The sequence below is a fragment of the Oncorhynchus tshawytscha genome, linkage group LG01, assembly GCF_018296145.1.
Source record: "Oncorhynchus tshawytscha isolate Ot180627B linkage group LG01, Otsh_v2.0, whole genome shotgun sequence".
In the NCBI taxonomy this organism is placed as follows: Eukaryota; Metazoa; Chordata; class Actinopteri; order Salmoniformes; family Salmonidae; genus Oncorhynchus; species Oncorhynchus tshawytscha.
In genome coordinates, this window is record NC_056429.1 from 64,388,510 (window position 1) to 64,409,562 (window position 21,053).

At 40.4% G+C, this 21,053-nt stretch overlaps 1 protein-coding gene across 1 annotated transcript in view; it reads left to right on the plus strand.

Annotated features, from left to right (window-relative positions):
• The window catches only part of LOC112254894 (wings apart-like protein homolog), a 31,869-nt gene continuing 10,816 nt past the window's right edge, over positions 1-21,053 (plus strand). Inside the window, exons 1-7 of the mRNA XM_024427861.1 lie at positions 1-283; positions 4,813-5,201; positions 7,962-8,691; positions 9,028-9,326; positions 9,536-9,657; positions 14,585-14,680; positions 20,668-20,832. Of these exons, the coding sequence (XP_024283629.1) occupies positions 4,835-5,201; positions 7,962-8,691; positions 9,028-9,326; positions 9,536-9,657; positions 14,585-14,680; positions 20,668-20,832 (1,779 nt within the window). The 5' untranslated portion in view covers positions 1-283; positions 4,813-4,834. The remainder of the gene's footprint in view (positions 284-4,812; positions 5,202-7,961; positions 8,692-9,027; positions 9,327-9,535; positions 9,658-14,584; positions 14,681-20,667; positions 20,833-21,053) is intronic.

Below are 21,053 nucleotides of genomic sequence, written 5' to 3' on the forward strand. Positions count from 1 at the left end.
AGAAGAAAGCGTCTAGTCTGCTGGAAAACCACACGAAGAAGAAGCAGAAGAATGGGAGTCATTGGCACTACAAAATAAATAAAGTCCAGAATCCGGAAAGAATTTAAAACAATGCCGGTCATCTATGTACCGCTATAAGCGCAGTTTTCCCCATTGGTACATCCTGTATCGTGTTTGTAAACTGTGGCTATCTTTGCACGGAGTTAACGCTTGTTTTGTGTGATTACGCCGAAGTCTAAGAAGAGGCCTAGCCGGGTGCAGAAGAAGCGGTCCCACTGTCTGAGTTGAGTGTTTTTCCGGTGTTAGCGATATCGCACCATGTCTTGTTTTAATGTGTAACATTGCTAATTTTGAGAAATACATTTCCACACGTTTTGTTACAGAAAATAACCAATCATCTTCAAGGCTGCGTTTACTGGCTAGCTAACGTTAGAAAATGTAGCTAACTAGGCTAAAATGTAAACATGGCTAACTAACGTTAACTAACTAATGACAGCGTTTCTAAACCATCTTGCTAATGGCTGTTATGTCGCTCTTCTTCACAACTGCCTAGCTTATCCTTGCATTGGCCCAATCAACCAGCCAGTCGTGCCATGGTTTGCAATTACTAACTCAGTCAAAGTTGTGTAGTTAGCTAACTAGCCAGTTAGCTGGCTATGCTACATCAATGAGGAAATTTAGAACTAGCTAAATAGCTATAACTGTTAGTGATAAATGCTAAATATAGTGTTAAAAGGCTAACGTTAACTAACTCACACCGTTAAGTATGTAGCCAGCAGATCAGACCCGTTTGCTTACAGCTGCATTAGGGTCGAACAGACTAATGCCTTGTGTTTTTGCTGGATGTCTAGACCGTGTTTCCCGTACTTGATGCAGAACGGGTTGCATGCAGCATGTAAAAGATCATTTTCGACCATAGCTAATAATTAGAATGGATGAAGTTATTTTCCTATCGACCTACTGGTTTCATAGGCTGACAGAGCTACAAACAGACGGCGTGCACAAGGGCACATTTACAACAATTAATCTAGTTTGTTTCTATTCATCTGTCACTCATCTCTAGCAACATCAATACATTAAACTGGTTGTTCCCAAAGATAGTAATTTTTTTTTTTTCAAATCACTAGCTTGCCCGGCATGATGGCATGCTAAATTACACACAGAACAGTTCTGTGCATATTCATTTTGCACACCATTCTGTTGGATGGTTTTGTGAAAACTAGCCAACAGGGCACACTACCCAAGTGTAGTAATGTTGAATTGTGTCATTCTTACCAGACACATTTCCAGTCATTCAGCCAGTGTATGTATCTTCTCCTCTCTAACTACACAATAGTCATCATCATTTGGCCTCTGTATGGTTCCATCCCGACCATGGAACTTTTATGAACTTCTGTTTGTACCACTGCATGGAAATGCAGCGCACGAGTTGAAAATATTGAGCACTCCACAGAACACACTGCAGCCTAATGTGGCATCCCAAACGTAGCTTTGCGGACGGCTCCATTGACACTGAATGACTTCTGCCAGAATGCAAAGAATTTGACGAGTCTGGTGGACATGAAGCTTAAGTGGGTGTGTAGATTAAAGACACTGTAGAGCAGGGTTGCCAGGTCTAGCACAAATGTATATCCCAAGGACCCAATAGTGTGCAATTTGGGGTGCAACCTATTGGTTCCTGCATGAACCACCCCTCGCCTCGAACATGGCATCCTCATGCTTGTGAAACTTTTGAATGTGGTTCAAAAGGGAAATAAAAGTATTATCTGACTTTTTTTCTGCCCCTGCCTCCCGGAGTCCTCCCGCTAACACAACCCGTATGTTAGCTAGTTAGGGACACCATATGCTAGCTAGCATGCTAGTTAACTAGCTAGCACACAGTGTCGCTCCCGCCTGCTGTTTTCTGGTAATTGTGCCGTTATTATGTGCCAGATGTTGAGACTACAAAGTACAAATTGTTGTAAATGTCCCGTTTGCGGGATTGACTTGTCAGTAGCTTATGCCAATGAAATGACAAAAGTGGGTTTATGATTGTAATTCAACTTTGATGGTTTGCTTAGCTAGATTCAGTTAGACTAGCCCCTGATTGGTCTACATTAGAGGTCTACCGATTATGTTTTTTTTTCAGCACCGATACCGATTATTGGAGGCCCAAAAAAGACAGATACCGATTAATAGGACTCATTTTATTTATTTAATTATTTTTTATATTTTTTTATTTGTAATAATGACAATTACAACAATACTGAATGAACACTTATTTTAACTTACTATAATACATAAAAATCAATTTAGCCTCAAATAAATAATTAAACATGTTCAATTTGGTTTAAATAATGCAAAAACAAAGTGTTGGAGAAGAAAGTAAAAGTGCAATATGTGCCATGTAAAAAAAGCTAACGTTTAAGTTCCTTGCTCAGAACATGAGAACATATGAAAGCTGGTGGTTCCTTTTTAACATGAGTCTTCAATATTCCCAGGTAAGAAGTTTTAGGTTGTAGTTATTATAGGACTATTTCTCTCTATACCATTTGAATTTCATATACCTTTTGACTATTGGATGTTTTTATAGGCACTTTAGTATTGCCAGTGTAACAGTATAGCTTCCAGGACTCGAACAAGGAACACATCGACAACAGCCACCCTCAAAGCATCGTTATCCATTGCTCCACAAAAGCCGCGGCCCTTGCAGAGCAAGGGGAACAATTACTTCAAGGTCTCAGAGCGAGTGACGTCACCCCGCTAACTAGCTAGCCATTTCACATCGGTTACACCAGCCTAATCTCGGGAGTTGATAGGCTTGAAGTCATAAACAGCTCAATGCTTGAAGCACAGCGAAGAGCTTCTGGAAAACACACGAAAGTGATGTTTGAATGAATGCTTACGAGCCTGCTGCTGCCTACCACTGCTCAGTCAGACTGCTCTATCAAATCATAGACTTAATTACAACATAATAACACACAGAAATACGAGCCTTAGGTCATTAATATGGTCAAATCGGGAAACTATAATTTCTAAAACAAAATATTTATCCTTTCAGTGAAATACGGAACCGTTCCGTATTTTATCTAACAGGTGGCATCCCAAAGTCTAAATATTGCTCTTACATTGTACAACCTTCAATGTTATGTCATAATTATGTACAGTTCTGGCAAATTAATTACGGTCTTTGTTAGGAATAAATGGTCTTCACACAGTTCGCAACGAGCCAGGCGACCCAAACTGCTGCATATACCCTGGCTTCTTGCACGGAACGCAAGAGAAGTGACCTTATTTCCCTAGTTAAAATTAATGTAATGTTTGCAGGCAATATTAACTAAATATGCAGGTTTAAAAATATATACTTGTGTATTGATTTTAAATAAAGGCATTGATGTTATGGGTAGGTACACATTGGTGCAACGACAGGGCTTTTTTCACGAACATCACCTGTTTGGCGAAGTAGGCTGTGATTAGATGAGAAATTAACAGGCACCGAATGGATTATATGCAACGCAGGACAAGCTAGATAAACTAGTAATATCATCAACCATGTGTAGTTAACTAGTGATTATGTGAAGATTGATAGTTATTTATAAGTTTAATGCTAGCTAGCAACTTACCTTGGCTTCTTGCTGCACTCGTGTAACAGGTAGTCAGCCTGCCACGCAGGCTCCTCGTGGAGTGCAATGTAAGGCAGGTGGTTAGAGCGTTGGACTAGTAACCGGAAGGTTGCAAGATCAAATCTCAGCACTGACAAGGTAAAAATCTGTCGTTCTGCCCCTGAACAAGGCAGTTAACCCACCGTTCCTAGGCCGTCATTGAAAATAAGAATGTGTTCTGAACTGACTTGCCTGGTTAAATAAAAGGTTTAAATGTTTTATTTTTTATTTTTTAAATCAGCCACAATCGGTGTCCAAAAATGCAGAAATGCAACCATTCCGATTAATCGGTCGACCTCTAGTTTAGGGTAGAGGCGTCCCAAGGATCCCGGATAGCACTGACCATTGGACATGGGCATCTCTAATGACAAGCTAATTAGCCTACCTACTTACAACTGGTAAAAAGCTGTCACGATGTGCACGCTTGCTGCTCTGTCTCCTCTCACTCACATGACCTGAAATTGTCCTTTTCGTCCTCATGCTAGGTTATGGAAGTCACAGCAGCCATTTTGGAATGGCAGTGTCAGCCAACCAGCTCCTTTGTTGTTCAATTTGGTGCCATTTCATAATGGCTGCTGTGTATACTGCTAGCTAACATGAGGACTAAAATGGCAGTTTCTGAGAAAAACTAGCAGTCGTTCCATCTTCTTGGTTTAACACTAAGGATAATGTGCCTTTCTCATTATTAATATTTGTTTCGTATTTTACTGTTACCTGCTGTTGCTGACTCAGGCAGCGAAGCAGGCTGTTGCGTGAGTGGTGGTGGTGGGGGGGAGAGGGTGTGTGTGTTGAGTGAGCAGTGCAGCGGGCAGCAGAGTCACGTGAGTGAGAGGAGACTGAGCAGCACAATCATGATAGCTTTTTTTTTTTCAGTTGTAGGTAGGGAGGTAGACTATTTAGCATTTCTCATCGGCTCCGCTGTGCCTTAATCTACACTGGAAGACGTTCCGACCCTAGTGCAGTTGTATGCAAGCGGGTCGGATCTGTTGGCTAGATAAATGCAGTATGTGACCCCCTCCAGTTTATTAGCTATCTGTAGGTATGCTAATTGTCTGATCACAAATAGTCAGGGAAAAACATTCAACCTATTTTGCCTGTAGACCTACACACCCTCCCCCAGCTTTGTGTGAGATAAATATTGATAAACTAATATTGTTTTCTGGTGTTACAGAGAATATGTAACATCAATCACCATGACATCCAGATTTGGTAAAACCTACAGCCGTAAGGGAGGGGAGGCAAACTCCAAATTTGAAGAGGTCTTCTCCAACAAGGCCACACTTAGCACCAAATGGGGAGAGACCACTTACAAGGCCCAACTGGGCTCTAAGCGGCCCACTCTGAAGCCTGAAGTAGTCGAGTTACTCAAGAGGCCCCGGATTGAGGATGATGACAGCTCAGAAGATCCTTTTGGTTTTGACAGCGACGATGAGTCCAAGCCTGTCACCTCCTTCGGTGTGCCCCAGTCTAAACTGGCTGAGGGTGAGGCCAGTATCCTGCCTTCTGCTACAGCCACAGTACCAGTGGATACCAGTAGGAACTCCAACAGCACATCTACAGGTAAGAACTGGATGGCAGATAACTGACTGTTGGCCATAAACATGTTGGATATGTTCATTCGAGAGGATGCTCTCGGAAGTTTAGAATGAGATGTTGTGTGCACTTTGTCACGAGCTAGATTTCCATCCAATTAGCAACAGAGTTTCATGAGAACATTCTAAAATCTGAATAAAAACAATATGTGGCTTTTCCAGAGATGTTTCCGTCAAATTGAGTTGTTGTGGATAAAAGGATGTGCTTGATGCCGTAGTGCACATAAAAATAACTTTTGCTATTAAATTCCCATGTACCGTAAAAAAAAATCCAAGTTAAATGGGTTTCCATTGCTTTTTCAGCTCTACTGGGGTTTTGTTACAAAAAAAAAGTGGCTTTTTTTCAGGGCTCTAAAGTGCGACCAATTTGGTTGCATATGCAACAAAATATTTTGCTGTGCGATCAGGAGTTTTATTTTGGGAGCACTGAGCGACTAGGAAAAATATCTCAATAATATCTCAAAAATATCTCAATAATTGTTGTACTGATAAGGCTTCGCTGTATTGTTGTTTTTAGAAAAAAAAGGTGAGTGCATATTTAATAGCTTCATGTTTGCACCATTACTAGAGCGAAAATTGCTTGCTTTAAAAAAAATCTTAACCATGCCGTGGGCTGTTCTCAAACGACTCGTGTGTCGTTAACCATTTGTTTACACTTTGATCACATTACCTCATTGGCTAGCTAGCTGGCAACCTGGTAACCTTACCATTATATCCAAGCATTTGGGGGCACAAAAAGAAAATAGAAAGGATAGCTTCTTCAGGAGATCAATGAATGAATGACAGATCTCTTGCATGTCGTCACCACAAACTTGACGTTTTTAAAGAGACTACAATTTTAAATGTAATGCATCGCAATAGGAAAATTGTGCTTTTTTTATTTATTAAAATGTTTTATCTTTTTTTTTAACACAATGTGGACACCAAATTTTCCACAAATTACTTTGTAATTTCAATGACAGGTATTCGTATCAACATTTTAGATTTTATAATAAAGAAATGTCTTTTACAGTGTTACATATTACTTTCTAGGGCACATGTGCTTCAGAAGTAGCTAGAATTCATATAGTCCCAATAAATACTGAGTATACCAAACATTAGAAACACCTACCTAATATTGACTTGTCCCCACTTCAGAACAGCCTCAATTCGTCAGGGAATGAACTCTACAAGGTGTCAAAAGTGTTCCACAGCGATGCTGGCCAATGTTGAATCCAATGCTTCACACAGTTGTCAAATTGTCTGGATATCCTTTGGATGGTGGACCATTCATGATACACAGGGTAAACTGTTGAGCATGAAAAACCCTGCAGTTATTAATTACACTTTGGATGGTGTATCAATACCTGCAGTCACTACAAAGATACAGGTGTATTCAGGGATTTCACCATGTGGCCAATGGTGACTTAAACAGTTACAGAGTTGAATTGTTGTGGTAGAAAACATTCTAGTTTCTCCACAATAAGTGTAATTAATAACTTCATCATGTGCAGGGATATTCAATGTCTTCTTTTTTACCCATCTACCAATAGGTGCCCTTCTTTCCGAGGCATTGGAAAACCTCCCTGGTCTTTGTGGTTGAATCTGTTATTGTGGTTGAATCACTATTCGACCGATAATTGTGTGTGGGGTACAGAGATGAGGTAGTCATTCAAAAATTGAACGAGTGAAAAGAAGGAAGCCTGTACAGAATAAAAATATTCTATAACATGCATCCTGTTTGCAACAAGGCATTTAAATCATACTGCCAAAAATGTGTCAAAGCAGTTCACTTTTTGTCTTGAATACAAAGTGTTATGTTTGGGGCAAATACAACACACTACTGAGTGGTACTCTGTCCCTGAGTACCACTCTCAATATTTTCAAGCATAGTGGTGGTTGCATCATGTTATGGATATGCTTGTAATCATTAAGGACTGGGGAATCCTAGAGGAAATCTTGGGTTTAGCCTGTTTTCCACCAGACACTGGGAGATTAATTCACCTTTCAGAAGGACAATAACCTTCTAAAACAAGGCCAAATCTATACTAGAGTTGCTCACCAATAAGACAGTGAACGTTCCTGAGTGGCCGAGTTAGTTTTGACTTGTATGGTAATACCTGAACATGGAAGTCTAGCGATGATCAGTTTACTGACAAATTTGGTGTTTCCATCAGGCCTGTTGTGAAGACAACAACAATTATCCGACATGTACTATACTTGAATTAAAAGGTTGGATGGAAACCTGGTTTTGTTTCCACAGGTGCTTGTAGAATAATTGTGTGTGTGTGTGTATGTGTGTGTGTATACAGTAGCTAAAGAACACCTGCCTGTCTCTTGTATTTCACTTTATTTATTGCGATTTAAAACATTTTTTTTATTATTATGGAAGGAAAACTGTGTGTCTGTGATAATGGGGATGATAGCTGTGGTGTGTGGATGTTTCTGGAGAAGATAAAGTGATGGGCTCCCCTGTGGGCTTTTAGTCTCTGCTGCCAGCTTCTGTGTCAGCTTATCTCGTCTCTATCTGTCCCTGACGGCTCACTAAAGATAAATCGGGCTTTACTGCAACGCCATCGTCTCAATAGGCCTGTACCCCTTTCATTTAGAATTAGATTACTGATTAGAAATGACACAAACCAAACAACCGTGTTGAACAAAATCTGAAACCGTAATTTACAATATAATGCTTGTCTTATAATGCTTCCTTTTTGTTAACATGCTCTTTTTGTCTCTTTTGTGCTCACAGGCAAGCAAACATTGTCCAATGAGGGTGCAGAAAAGAGTAGACAGTCCTTGTTCAGAAATAAATCAGAGAGTAACCAGAAGCCTATTGCTCAGTCCTCTGTTTCAAAGACTGTGCCCAAGGACCCCTATGTGGAATGGAGCCTAATAGGAACCCAGGAGTTTTCTACCTCCTCCCCTAGCATGGATCCTCTCCAGGAAAAAGACTCAGCTGAGGCACCAGGGTTTAGTGGGGACTCCCAGTCCTCATCTTCCAAGGATGGGCTCTCCTCAGGTGGGATGAAAAGTGCTGAACACGAGTCTCCGGCCGAGCCGGTTGTTGACAACATCCCTCCCTCCCCGTTCCTCCTCAGGCCGTCCAATACTAGGAAATACATCAGGCCCAAGCCAAACAAGGCCTCCAATGTTCTAGATGCTTCTGCTACTAGCGACAGCAAACTGCCCGTAGCCACCAGCAGTCCGGCTGCACTGATTCCCAAAAGTGTGTCCACTGCCAGGGGTTGCACTAATGCTATCACAACAGTGGCCAAACCGGCGACTAAACCTGCTGGCAGGGGTCGGGTACGGGACTATACGGTGCTGCACCCATCCTGCCTGTCGGTGTGTAACGTCACCATCCAGGACTCCATAGAGCGCAGCATGGACGAGCTCATCACCAGCGCACCCCCTGCTGACCTGGGGGAGGCGGGACGGCTGAGGAAGAAGGCAGACATACCTCCAGCCAAACCCACCAGGTAAACGACACCACTGGCTGTGGCCCAGACCGTACACTCAAGACTCTTGCCGTAGTTGCCTCCCACTGGTCCTTCATGACATGCTTGATACTGCTTAATATTGTACAACTGTATATTTACAGGTAAGCGCATAACGTCCCTTCTTATACACACTCGGCTTGCCCTCATATGTGGTTTACCAAATGTTTCCACTATATCTAAACCTAGGTGAATCTGTTTTCTCGATTTAAGCACCTGTTCTGTTTAAGAAGACAATTAACCTTTGACTATTGTTTTCGTGTTTTTAATGTCAGCTGCTGATTTGAAATTAATCGATTCTCCTCTTGTAACCGTCAGGTCCCGAACCACCCAGAATAAGACCAAGAAGGAGACCAAGCTGGAGTTCTTTGGCTTCGAGGATAAAGGTGACCAGGAGGGGGAGGAGGGAGCGGACCACGCGGCCGGCGGAAGCAGCAGCTACAAGATCAAGTACTTTGGCTTTGACGACCTCAGCGAGAGCGACAGTGATGAAGAGGAGGGCTCCCAGGCCAAAGAGAAGAGGAAGGCCAAGAAGGCTGCAGCAGCTGCAATGGCAGCTATTGTGGACAGCCCCCAGCCCAGCGACTCTCAGGACAGCCAGGGCAGCAGCAGTACAGGTGACATATACTGTTGATGTTTGTGTTTGTCTAAAGGCAATAAAGAGTTTAGCTCTATGAAAAACACAGGTGATTTGATAAGCTATGTCATATACAGTCTAAATAGGATGCGTTACTTAGTCAGTTTTCCTTCAACATGTAACAGGATTTCTATTGTACATGTATTTCCATCATGTTGATTCCACCTTATTGTGCTGTTTCCCCCTCAGATATTCTGGAGTTTTCTGATGACTCGATCCCTGGTGGGTCTGAAGGGCAGAAGGGTCGCTCAGGAAAACAGGGGGACAAATCCATGGAGGCTGGCAGGAAGATCTTCAGTGGGCCCAAAAAGGTGAGGGATCTATGAAGTCTGATTTTTTTTTTAATGTGTGTGTGAGATGGAGTGTGTGTATGGAAAGAGTTGTTTGATTCACAGTGTATTTGTAGCGGTGCTTATGAGGTAACCCAGATGTAATTGCTGTCACTAAGGGGAGTGAGTACATGTTCAATAATGTTTCAAGCAGTCACGGGTGAGCAGTGGGAGAACGTTCCCAATAAAGGGATTTCTGTGCTGTGATATTGTTATTGATTCCTTCTCCTTTGCGTCTCTGGATATAGAACACTGCTTTTTTTGCAAGGCAGATGAATGGGATAGGCCTAATTACATGCATCTTCAGAAACATCACAAGAACCTCTCGCCTCAACTCAAGCATTTGACCAAATCAAGCGCAAAGTCACACTATTGTCATAGCACACATGTCTAGACTGACCATCAAAAATAGTGATTTTAAGCCTTGAATGAGGACCACTAGATTTGTTTTAATTCCAATAATAAGTATTAACTGCACTCCCCACAGTAGAGTTTTTCAGGAACAATGGTTTTGGCACACACACACACAAACACAGTAAATGTGTCCACTCTGGTCTTGGCAGTGCGCTCTAGCCAACAGCTTGCAGATGCAGTGCAGAGATGGGCTACAGTTGAAGTCGGAAGTTTACACACACTTAGGATGGAGTCATTAAAACTCGTTTTTCAACGACTCCACAAAGTTAACAAACTATAGTTTTGGCAAGTCGGTTAGGACATCTACTTTGTGCATGACACAAGTAATTGTTCCAACAATTGTTTACAGACAGATTATTTCAGTTACAATTCACTGTATCACAATAACAGTGAGTCAGAAGTTTAAGTTGATTGTGCCTTTAAACAGTTTGGAAAATTCCAGAAAATGATGTCATGGCTTTAGACCTTTGATAGGCTAATTGACATCATTTGAGGCAATTGGAGGTGTACCTGTGGATGTATTTCAAGCCCTACCTTCCAACTCCGTGCCTCTTTGGTTGACATCATGGGAAAATCAAAAGAAATCAGCCATGACCTCAGAAAAAAAATGTAGACCTCCACAAGTCTGGTTCATCCTTGGGAGCAATTTCTAAATGCCTGAAGGTACCACGTTCATCTGTAAAGACAATAGTATGAAAGTATAAACACCATGGGACCACGTAGCAGGAAGGAGACGCATTCTGTTTGGCCATATTGACCATCGTTATGTTTGGAGGAATATGGGGGAGGCTTGCAAGCCGAAGAACACCATCCCAACCGTGAAGCATGGGGGTGGCAGCATCATGTTGTGGGGGTGCTTTGCTGCAGGAGGTACTGGTGCACTTCACAAAATAGATGGCTTCATGAGAAAGGAAAATTATGTGGATATATTGAAGCAACATCTTAAGACATCAGTCAGGAAGTTAAAGCTTGGTCGCAAATGGGTCTTCCAAATTGACAATGACCCCAAGCATACTTCCAAAGTTGTGGCAAAACGGCCTAAGGACAACAAAGTCATGGTATTGGAGTGGCCATCACAAAGCCTTTACCTCAATCCCATAGAAAATTTGTGGGCAGAACTGAAAAGGTGTGTGCGAGCAAGGAGGCCTACAAACCTGACTCAGTTACACCAGCTCTGTCAGGAGGAATGGGCCAAAATTCACCCAATTTATTGTGGGATGCTCGTGGAAGGCTACCAAATACTAGTTGAGTGTATGTAAACTTCTGTGAATGTGATGAAAGAAGTAAAAGATTAAATAGAATGATTTATCTACGAGAGGTCAATTGATTAATCGGAATGGCCGATTAATTAGGGCATATTTCAAGTTTTCATAACACTCGAAATCTGTATTTTTGGACACCGATTTGTCAGATTTCTTTTACACCTTTTTTTATTTAATCTTCATTTAACTTGGCAAGTAACTTGGCAATGCCTCTCATTGCACTCCACGAGGAGTCTGCTGTTACGCGAATGCAGTAAACTAAGTAAGTTGCTAGCTAGCATTAAACTTATCTTATAAAAAAACAATCAATCAAAATCACTAGTTAACTGCACATGGTTGACGATATTTTCTAGTTTGTCTAGCGTGTCCTGCGTTGCATATAATCGATGCGGTGCGTATGGTTGCTCCAATGTGTATCTAACCATAAACATCAATGCCTTTCTTAAAATCAATACACAGAAGTATACATTTTTAAATCTGCATATTTAGCTAAAAGAAATCCAGGTTAGCAGGCAATATTAACCAGGTGAAATTGTGTCACTTCTCTTGCGTTCATTGCACGCAGAGTCAGTGTTTTTGCAACAGTTTGGGCCACCTAATTTGGCAGAATGCTACGTAATTATGACATAACATTGAAGGTTGTGCAATGTAACAGGAATATTGGAATATTTAGAGTTAAGGATGCCACCCGTTAGAGTGGGGTGGTAGGGTAGCCTAGTGGTTAGAGCGTTGGACTCGTAACCGTAAGGTTGCAAGTTCAAACCCCTGAGCTGACAAGGTACAAATCTGTCATTCTGCTCCTGAACAGGCAGTTAACCCACTTTTGTTCTTAACTGACTTGCCTAGTTAAATAACTGAAAGAATAAACGTCTTGTATTCAAGATGATAGTTTCCAGATTCAACCATATTAATGACCTAATGCTCGTATTTCTATGTGCTATCATGTTACAACTAAGTCTATGATTTGATAGAGCAGTCTGACTGAGCGATGGTAGGCACCAGCAGGCTTGTAAGCTTTCATTCAAACAGCACTTTCGTGCGTTTGCCAGCACCTGTTTATGACTTTAAGCCTATCAACTCCCGAGGTTAGGCTGGTGTAACCGATGTGAAATGACTAGCTAATTAACGGGGTGTGCGCTAATAGCATTTCAAACGTCACTCGCTCTGAGACTTGGAGTGGTTGTTCCCTTTGCTCTGCAAGGGCCGCGGCTTTTGTGGTGCGATGGGTAACGCTGCTTCGAGGGTGGCTGTTGTCGATGTGTTCCTGGTTCGAGCCCAGGTAGGAGCGAGGAGAGGGACGGAAGCTATACTGTTACACCTGCAATACTAAAGTGCCTATAAGAACATCCAATAGTCAAAGGTTAATGAAATACAAATGGTATGGAAATAGTCCTATAATTCCTATAATAACTACAACCTAAAACTTCTTACCTGGGAATATTGAAGTTTCATGTTAAAAGGAGCTACCAGCTTTCATATGTTCTCCTGTTCTGAGAAAGGTACTGAAACGTTAGCTTTCTTACGTGACACATATTGCACTTTTACTTTCTTCTCCAGCTCTTTGCTTTTGCATTTTTTAAACCAAATTGAACATGTTTCATTAATTATTTTAAGCTAAATTGATTTTATTGATGTATTATTTTAAGTTAAAATAGTGTTCATTCAGTATTGTTGTAATTGTCATTATTACAAATACGTCAAAAAAAATAGTCAGATTAATCGGTATCAGCTTTTTTTGATCCTCCAATAATCGGTATCGGCGTTGAAAAATCATAATCGGTCGACCTCTACTCTCTACTATTATTCTGACATTTCACATTCTTAAAATAAAGCTGTGATCCTAACTGACCTAAGACAGGGAATGTTTACAAGGATTAAATGTCAGGAATTGTAAAAAACTGAGTTTAAATGTATTTGGCTAAGGTGTATGTGAACTTCCAACTTCAACTGTACATGATGAGACTATGGATCAGAGCGCAATAATTCTATTTGGCAGACAAGCACCGATAATCATGTCACCATTATACAAATTAAGACTTTTATACATAATTATATTTCTGGGAAATGAGCACCAAGTTCATTGCTGTGCACTTTCACCACCCTGTTAAGTTCAACATCCATTTATTTCATATGTAGCCTAAGTAATAAACTGTGCATGCTTTTCCATGTCCTAGTGGACCACACAACATAGCATTGTGTGACTGCAGTTTACTTCGACGTTAGGGTTGTTCTAGGGCCGGGTCGATACCAGTATCGCAATATTTTTTTCCATGGAAACACAAAGCTCACCAAACTATTTGGTTCTTTAAAAACCTGCTGTATGCAAAATATTGTGCTATAAGCTTAGAAAATAAATAAATAGTGAATATGAATCTGAATGACAACAGATGTTTGTTTCAAACATTAGTGCTGTTTTCCCAAAAAGTTAAATCTGAATCATGTTTTTTTTCCTTGTCACGATACTAACGAGTATCGCAATACTGGTATTGTCCCGACCCTATGTTATTTTACCAACAATTGCGCAAAAAAGCATTTCCAATGTCATTTGTCACATTATCTATTTATGGTTTTTCATTAGAATGCAATGTTAGAACATACTGAAAGGTCTACCTAGGAAATTAAGATAATTTAGACATACAAGTAGCTCTGATTTTTGTATTCCTTCCATCACCAACTCACCACTCTATCAGATCTAATGTTTTGATAATGACGAAGTGAGCTTCCTCAGACCTGGATAGGCTAGAATGATAAGATTGGATGAACATAAATGTCTCAGAGTGGAAATATAGGGGATTTATGTATTTATTTTGGAAGTAGTCTAGTTTCTGGTAAATGTTTAAAGAAGTGACCTAGGTCTAGTTGACCATTTTTGTCCTGGAGTCTGATTCTGAAAGCAACTTGTTGATGAAACGAGCCATGCAGGGTCATAAGTGTAGACGAGCCATGCAGGGTCATAAGTGTAGACGAGCCATGCAGGGTCATAAGTGTAGACGTTATGAAGTTGCGTTCAGCAGTCTCCACCATTCCGCTCGTATGGTGATTATGATGCTAATAATAACAACACGTCAGATGTGTGTCTTGCTCACTGTTCCCAAAACTGAGGACACAGGTCAAGTATGTCTTTGGTTTTAGGCATTCATGTTGAATCCTATCCACTGCTACTGAAACCTCTGTCATCATTTCTACTGCTACTGTACTTACCCTGGATCTGTGGTTGTTTTTGTTGTGTGCAGTCCCCTGCTAAAGCTGTGTACAATGCCCGCCACTGGAACCAGCCCGAGCCTGAAGAGATGCCCATGCCACCCCTGGCCCGCGCGCACACTGCTCCGGTGAGAACTACTCTAGGACACTAGCAAGGCACACACATTCTCTCTCTCTCTCTCTCCCTCTCTCTATTGAATTTGCTATCTCTAGCACGAAGATAACAATGTGTTGTCCTAGAATAATGCATTGACCTAGAGCTGCACGATATTGGAAGGTAATTACATTTTTACTTGCAATTTTAGATCAAAACAGCTTGGGTAAGCTGGAATAGAATGGTCATTCAACTTAGACCACTGTGCCACTCGGGACACACAGCCTCACATTAGTTGACTAAGTCCAAAACCAGTTTGTTTTCAATAAACAACGAACAATGGTAGCCTTCCTGTTCACTCATTCATAGATGGATATTACAGTCAAGAAATAATAATATTTTAAACAGAGGTTATTTTCTATGTATAACATTCAGTTACTAGCAATTAAGCAGGCAACTAGTCCAAACCTGGTAGCTAGATGGCTAGCAGAGCAAAACAGTCAAATTGCAATGATTATAGGTCAACATGTAGGCTTATGCCAGACAAGTAGCTAGTTAGTACACTTCCTGATAACCTCGTAGCCCCAGCTCAGCGAATGGCAGGCTATGGAACCATCATCGACACTGGGTAAGGATATATTTGTGTGCTGATGTAGCTACCTTATTAATTGAAAACGAAGGTTGTCTTTGCTTGCTAACTTTACATGACTAACATCTGCATTCATCCATGCATGCTGGCAAGATACCCAATGTAATGGCAAGGCAGGACTAGCTAGCTACTGCACCCACTGGCAGGCAGCTTGTGGTCATTCGGTGTTCCAACAAGATGGCTGAAAAATAACGACAATAACTGGAACTTGGCTAGCTAGCTAACTAGCTAGGTAGTTGAGGGCTACAGATGGGCTAGCTAACATTAACTAGCTAACGTTACTGTTTTTGAGTAATGGATGCTGCAAAGTGCCAGTGGCTGAAGATTGGGTAAGTTAAAATATGGTGAGATAGATGGAACCGATTTTAGCTATCCAACATTGTAATTAGAGCTAGCTGGATGGCTATGTGTTTGTTTATTTATTATTTAAAAAATGTATGCATATAAATACATGTCCCTGGCTAGCATTCTGGCTGACCTCCAGAAAAATGGACACTTGATAACAAGAGTAGTGTTGATGATTGTATATAAATGCTAGAAAACTGACTAGATTCATTATGCATTAGATAATCTAGCTAGTCCGGCGGTGGTCTGCATATGATTTCCTATGCTTTGACAGGCGGAACCCAAAACTACCAGAACGGCTTTGTTAAAAGATATTCTGATTTGGTCTATTAAATTACTAGAGGGACTATGTCATAAACCTTAAAAGTTCAGGGATAAATCCCAACCAGTCTAATTGGAATGAATGGCAGTAGAGGCATAATCCAGTTTTTTTTTCTTATGCAGGAAAATAATAGTAAGGCATGTGATATATCAAATTGTGTAATAGAATTGTCAACCTAAAATATGGTCATATAAATGTTCTGTATAAATAGCCTTTTTCAAATATATGTAAACTGACCATAAATGTCTCATTTTTTGTTTTCTTGGAAAGTTGAGTGCTATTTGCTGATACAATATCAGTACTTGTTGCATTTACAACTTGTTTTATGTCCTACCATCAACTGATTTCAGCCAGTGTATGGCTGTGGATTGATGGCATTGTTTAAATGGAATGTTGGCACATTGGCAGTTCATTTGAAACATTAATGGAATCATTCCTCTTAAACTGGCTGGCTAGCTAGCTAACTAACATATAGTGCAGATACTTTCTTAAAATGCATTATTTTACATGTCTCACAGCTTTGGAAAACCATGGTTGACCAAAGGGATGACCTTTTGACTATCATAAGGTTCATGTCTATTCTAGTATTTTAATTCTATAGTTGTGACAGAGTAGGAAGCAAAGTGTTGGTCAGTGTTTCCAAGGGGAACCTAATTAGATTTAAATAGGTACATTCAGACATATTCTTTAGAATATTCTTTGCCTTTTCCTCTCTAAGAACAAGTTGTTGCACAAACAATGCTGATATACTCCCACAGATACTGTATATTATAGCAATGTATATTATAGCAAAAGTTTCTCAGTGGATTTAGCGAGCCAGCTAGTTAGCCCCTAATACTAATCATTAGCTATCACAATTTTTGGCAACATCTGCAGCTTGCTAAAATCAACTAACTAGCGTTTTGCAGAATAAGCAAAGTGAAAAGCTGCGCCATTCTTGGTTTGAAAAAATCTTGACTGCATGCTTATCTTTGCTCAATGTATGCGGAGTGAATCTTGAGCACGAGCGACTGCCTGCTAGAGTGACAGTGGGTGGGGCTTGGTGTGTGGGACTGGGAAGCAGAAAAAAGAGGAGCAATGAGTGGGAACTCGAGCAATAAAGTAAAACCAAACAAACGGATGTTAGACAGCTAAGTGTCATTTCAAAATAGGGAGGGATCTTATAATCCAGATCTTATATTTCTGAGGCTCTGTATCCAAGTGTGCAAATTCTTGCAGTATCTAGTGGGAATTTGGAAATGGACTCATTTCCTCATGCCCAAACCAGATTAGATACATACCAGTAATTAAATGCCAAAAATATGATATTCACAATGTCACTAAGCAAGAAACTTGATTTTGACATGCGTTCAGTACCATTTTCTTGATTTTGCAAATCCATGACTATGGTATATAGACATTAGCTAGCTAGTCATCATAGGCTTCTACATGATCATCAGCTCGGTTAGCTAGCCAGCCTAGCAAGCTCTACTCCAATGGAAACTGATGCAACCCTGCTGGCTACGTGGCTAGCTAGATGGCCAGTGGTGACAGTGGGGTCCATATAAGATTCAAGGCTTTAATAAGTGCCATCGTGCAGAAATAGCAAAGAAAATACTTGTTGATGAGCTAAGTTGGTTAGAAAGATGGCTATGACAGTTAGGCTACCAGTGTGCATGCACAAACGTATGACGACACATTGTATCGAAATCAAGAAGGCATGCAGAACGGACAGCCTCTGGAACTGGACCTCCCCATCTAGCTAGCTAGTAGAGGGGTACAAAAACAGCAGTACACAGATGTATAGCTCATACAATTATATTTTGTTTGTCAATGACAAACATGTTGCAAAGTAAATACCCGCTTAAACTATATCTCATTGCATGCTAGTGCATAAAATCTGTAGTTGGGTTTTTTTGGGCATAGGAAAGGGGACCCATCCAACATCAAGTTTGTGAAGAGGGGATACACATTTATGATGGCTAGTGACCAAGAATGAAAAACCCGGTGACCACTAGTAGTTTTCGTATACCCATATTTAGGTCAATGTTCTAGATTTTTCATCAGTACTGTGTAAATGACATGCCCATTCAATCTATTTTGGGGTATAATTATCTTCATTTTTTTATGATCAGTAGGTAGGGGTGTACTTCAGATAATTTTTTTAATGACTGGTTTTATGTAAGATGGGTTGCATTCTCCCATCTTCGTGTAAGAAGACATTTGATTTCACAAAGTATGTTCTATTTCAATACTGTATTGCCATTTCTTATGTTAGTTAGCCCCACCTCACCCCAGAAATGCAAATCAGTTGTCAAATCAGCTTACAGAGAATGTCTGTCTGTCTAACAGATTCATAGATTTCCCAGATATGTTAATATATACAAGTCATATGCAATAGTGACATGTTGCAGTAAACTAGTGGACTCTATCAATACTGTTAAAATCAATTTGATCTGTGGGTATACGATGACACTTTGTAGTGGTCGTATGGTTGATTTCTCCCTAACCATTTTTATCTACCAACGCTGTTTACTGTTTGTTGTGTTCTGGTAGGCCCCTGAAAACTGTCCACTTCTTTCCTGTGCAAGAACTACGAGCCAAATCTCTGAGAGATTGTGGACAAAAAATGCTGTGTATTGAGACATTTTGTTGTATGCATTTTATTATGTGATGGCTAGATGTATAGCTAATGGAGATGACACATCTAGCTAGCTACTTTACAGTTTACGACATGCTCGCTCATGGCTATGTGAATTTATGTGTACTGACTATTATTAACTAAAGATAATAAAAGGTCTTTGCATTGCATGAGAGCTGTGTCTGTGCCGGCATTTTAGCTTCCCATTGGACAGTCCGTCCTGGTTGTAATTAGAGGTCGACCGATTAATCGGAATGGGCGATTTAATTAGGGCCAATTTCAAGTTTTCATAACAATCGGAAATCTGTATTTTTGGACGCCGATTTGCAGATTTAAAAAATATATATATATAAATGTTTTATTTTTTATATCTTTATTTAACTAGGCAAGTCAGTTAAAAACACATTCTTATTTTCAATGACGGCCTAGGAACGGTGGGTTAACTGCCTCGTTCAGGGGCAGAACGACCGATTTTCACCTTGTCAGCTCGGATTCAATCTTGCAACCTTAGTTAACTAGTCCAATGCAATAACGACCTGCCTCTCTCTCGTTGCACTCCACAAGGAGACTGCCTGTTACGCGAATGCTGTAAGCCAAGGTAAGTTGCTAGCTAGCATTAAACTTATCTTATAAAAAAACAATCAATCATAATCACTAGTTAACTACACATGGTTGATGATCTTACTAGATATTATCTAACGTGTCCTGCGTTGCATATAATCTGACTGAGCATACAAGTATCTGACTGAGCGGTGGTAGGCAGAAGCAGGCGCGTAAACATTCATTCAAGCAGCACTTTCGTGCGTTTTGCCAGCAGCTCTTCGTTGTGCGTCAAGCATTGCCCTGTTTATGACTTCAAGCCTATCAACTCCCGAGATGTGTAACCGAAGTGAAATGGCTAGCTAGTTAGCACGCGCTAATAGCGTTTCAAACGTCACTCGCTCTGAGCCTTCTAGTAGTTGTTCCCCTTGCTCTATATGGGTAACACTGCTTCGATGGTGATTGTTGTCATTGTGTTGCTGGAGCGAGAGGAGGGACGGAAGCTATACTGTTACACTGGCAGTACTAAAGTGCATATAAGAACATCCAATAGTCAAAGGTTAATGAAATACAAATGGTTTTGAGGGAAATAGTCCTATAATTCCTATAATAACTACAACCTAAAACTTCTTACCTGGGAATATTGAAGACTCATGTTAAAAGGAACCACCAGCTTTCATATGTTCTCATGTTCTGAGCAAGGAACTGAAACGTTAGCTTTCTTACATAGCACATATTGCACTTTTACTTTCTTCTCTAACACTTTGTTTTTGCATTATTTAAACCAAATTGAACGTTTCATTATCTACTTGAGGCTAAATTGATTTTATTGATGTATTATATGAAGTTAAAATAAGTGTTAATTCAATATTGTTGTAATTGTCATTATTACAAATAAATAAAAATCGGCCGACGTAATCGGCATCGGCTTTTTTGGTCCTCCAGTAATCGGTATCGGTATCAGCGTTGAAAAATCATAATCATAATAAAAATCATAATTGGTCGACCTCTAGTTGTAATGTTGACATGACAACAGAGATGGTCTAACTTCTTTGACAACACTGGTCCTGCCATGCATGCAAAGCTAGCTAGAACCTATTTGATAACTGGTATAACTTGCTAGCTAACTTAGCTCATCAAACAGTATTTTCTTTGCCATTTCTACACAATGGCACTTATTAGAACCTTGCATCTCATTTTGAAGTCCCAAATTCCCACTAGATACTGCGAGAATTTGCGTGCTCATGTGTATAAAATCTGGTCACGGATTAGGAGCCACTCCCTTCAAAATATCACAGCCTCTTGCGATATGGATATTGCACATGTCAATATCGCAATGTTTATTAAAATTGGAATAATCGTGCAGCCCTACATTAACCCAATAGCAGCCTCACCTAAATTAAATTTCAGAGGAGGAAATCTAAATCAATATTAACCATATTCTGTTTAGTCAAGACCTGAAAACAATTCAGATAAGGGCAACTGGAATGAAAGTTGTTTGTCTTTTTAACTTTTTCAAATGTTTTCTGCTTTTTGACTCTCCAGGCCAGCGTATTGAGCGGAAGCAGCAAGGACACCAACTCCCACAAGGATGACGGTCTGTTCAAAGCTCCTCCCCCACCGCCCAAAGTCATCAAGTCTGTGACCATCCCCACTCAGCCTTACCAGGACATTGTCACGGCCCTCAAATGCAGAAAAGAACACAAGGAGGTGAGCCAGCCATGCTGGGGGATACTTCACGCCCTCAAGACAGTTAACATTATCTTTTCACTGTAAACATGCCCCAAACACTCATCTGCTATTTTCACAACTTGTTTGCATGCTGTTCGAGATTTATTAGTCTCATTATTCATTTCAGACACAGTTTAGCCTGTTAATGTCCATTTGGAGCGCAGTGTAAAGCTTGTCTTTGTTCATTTAAAACACAGCAT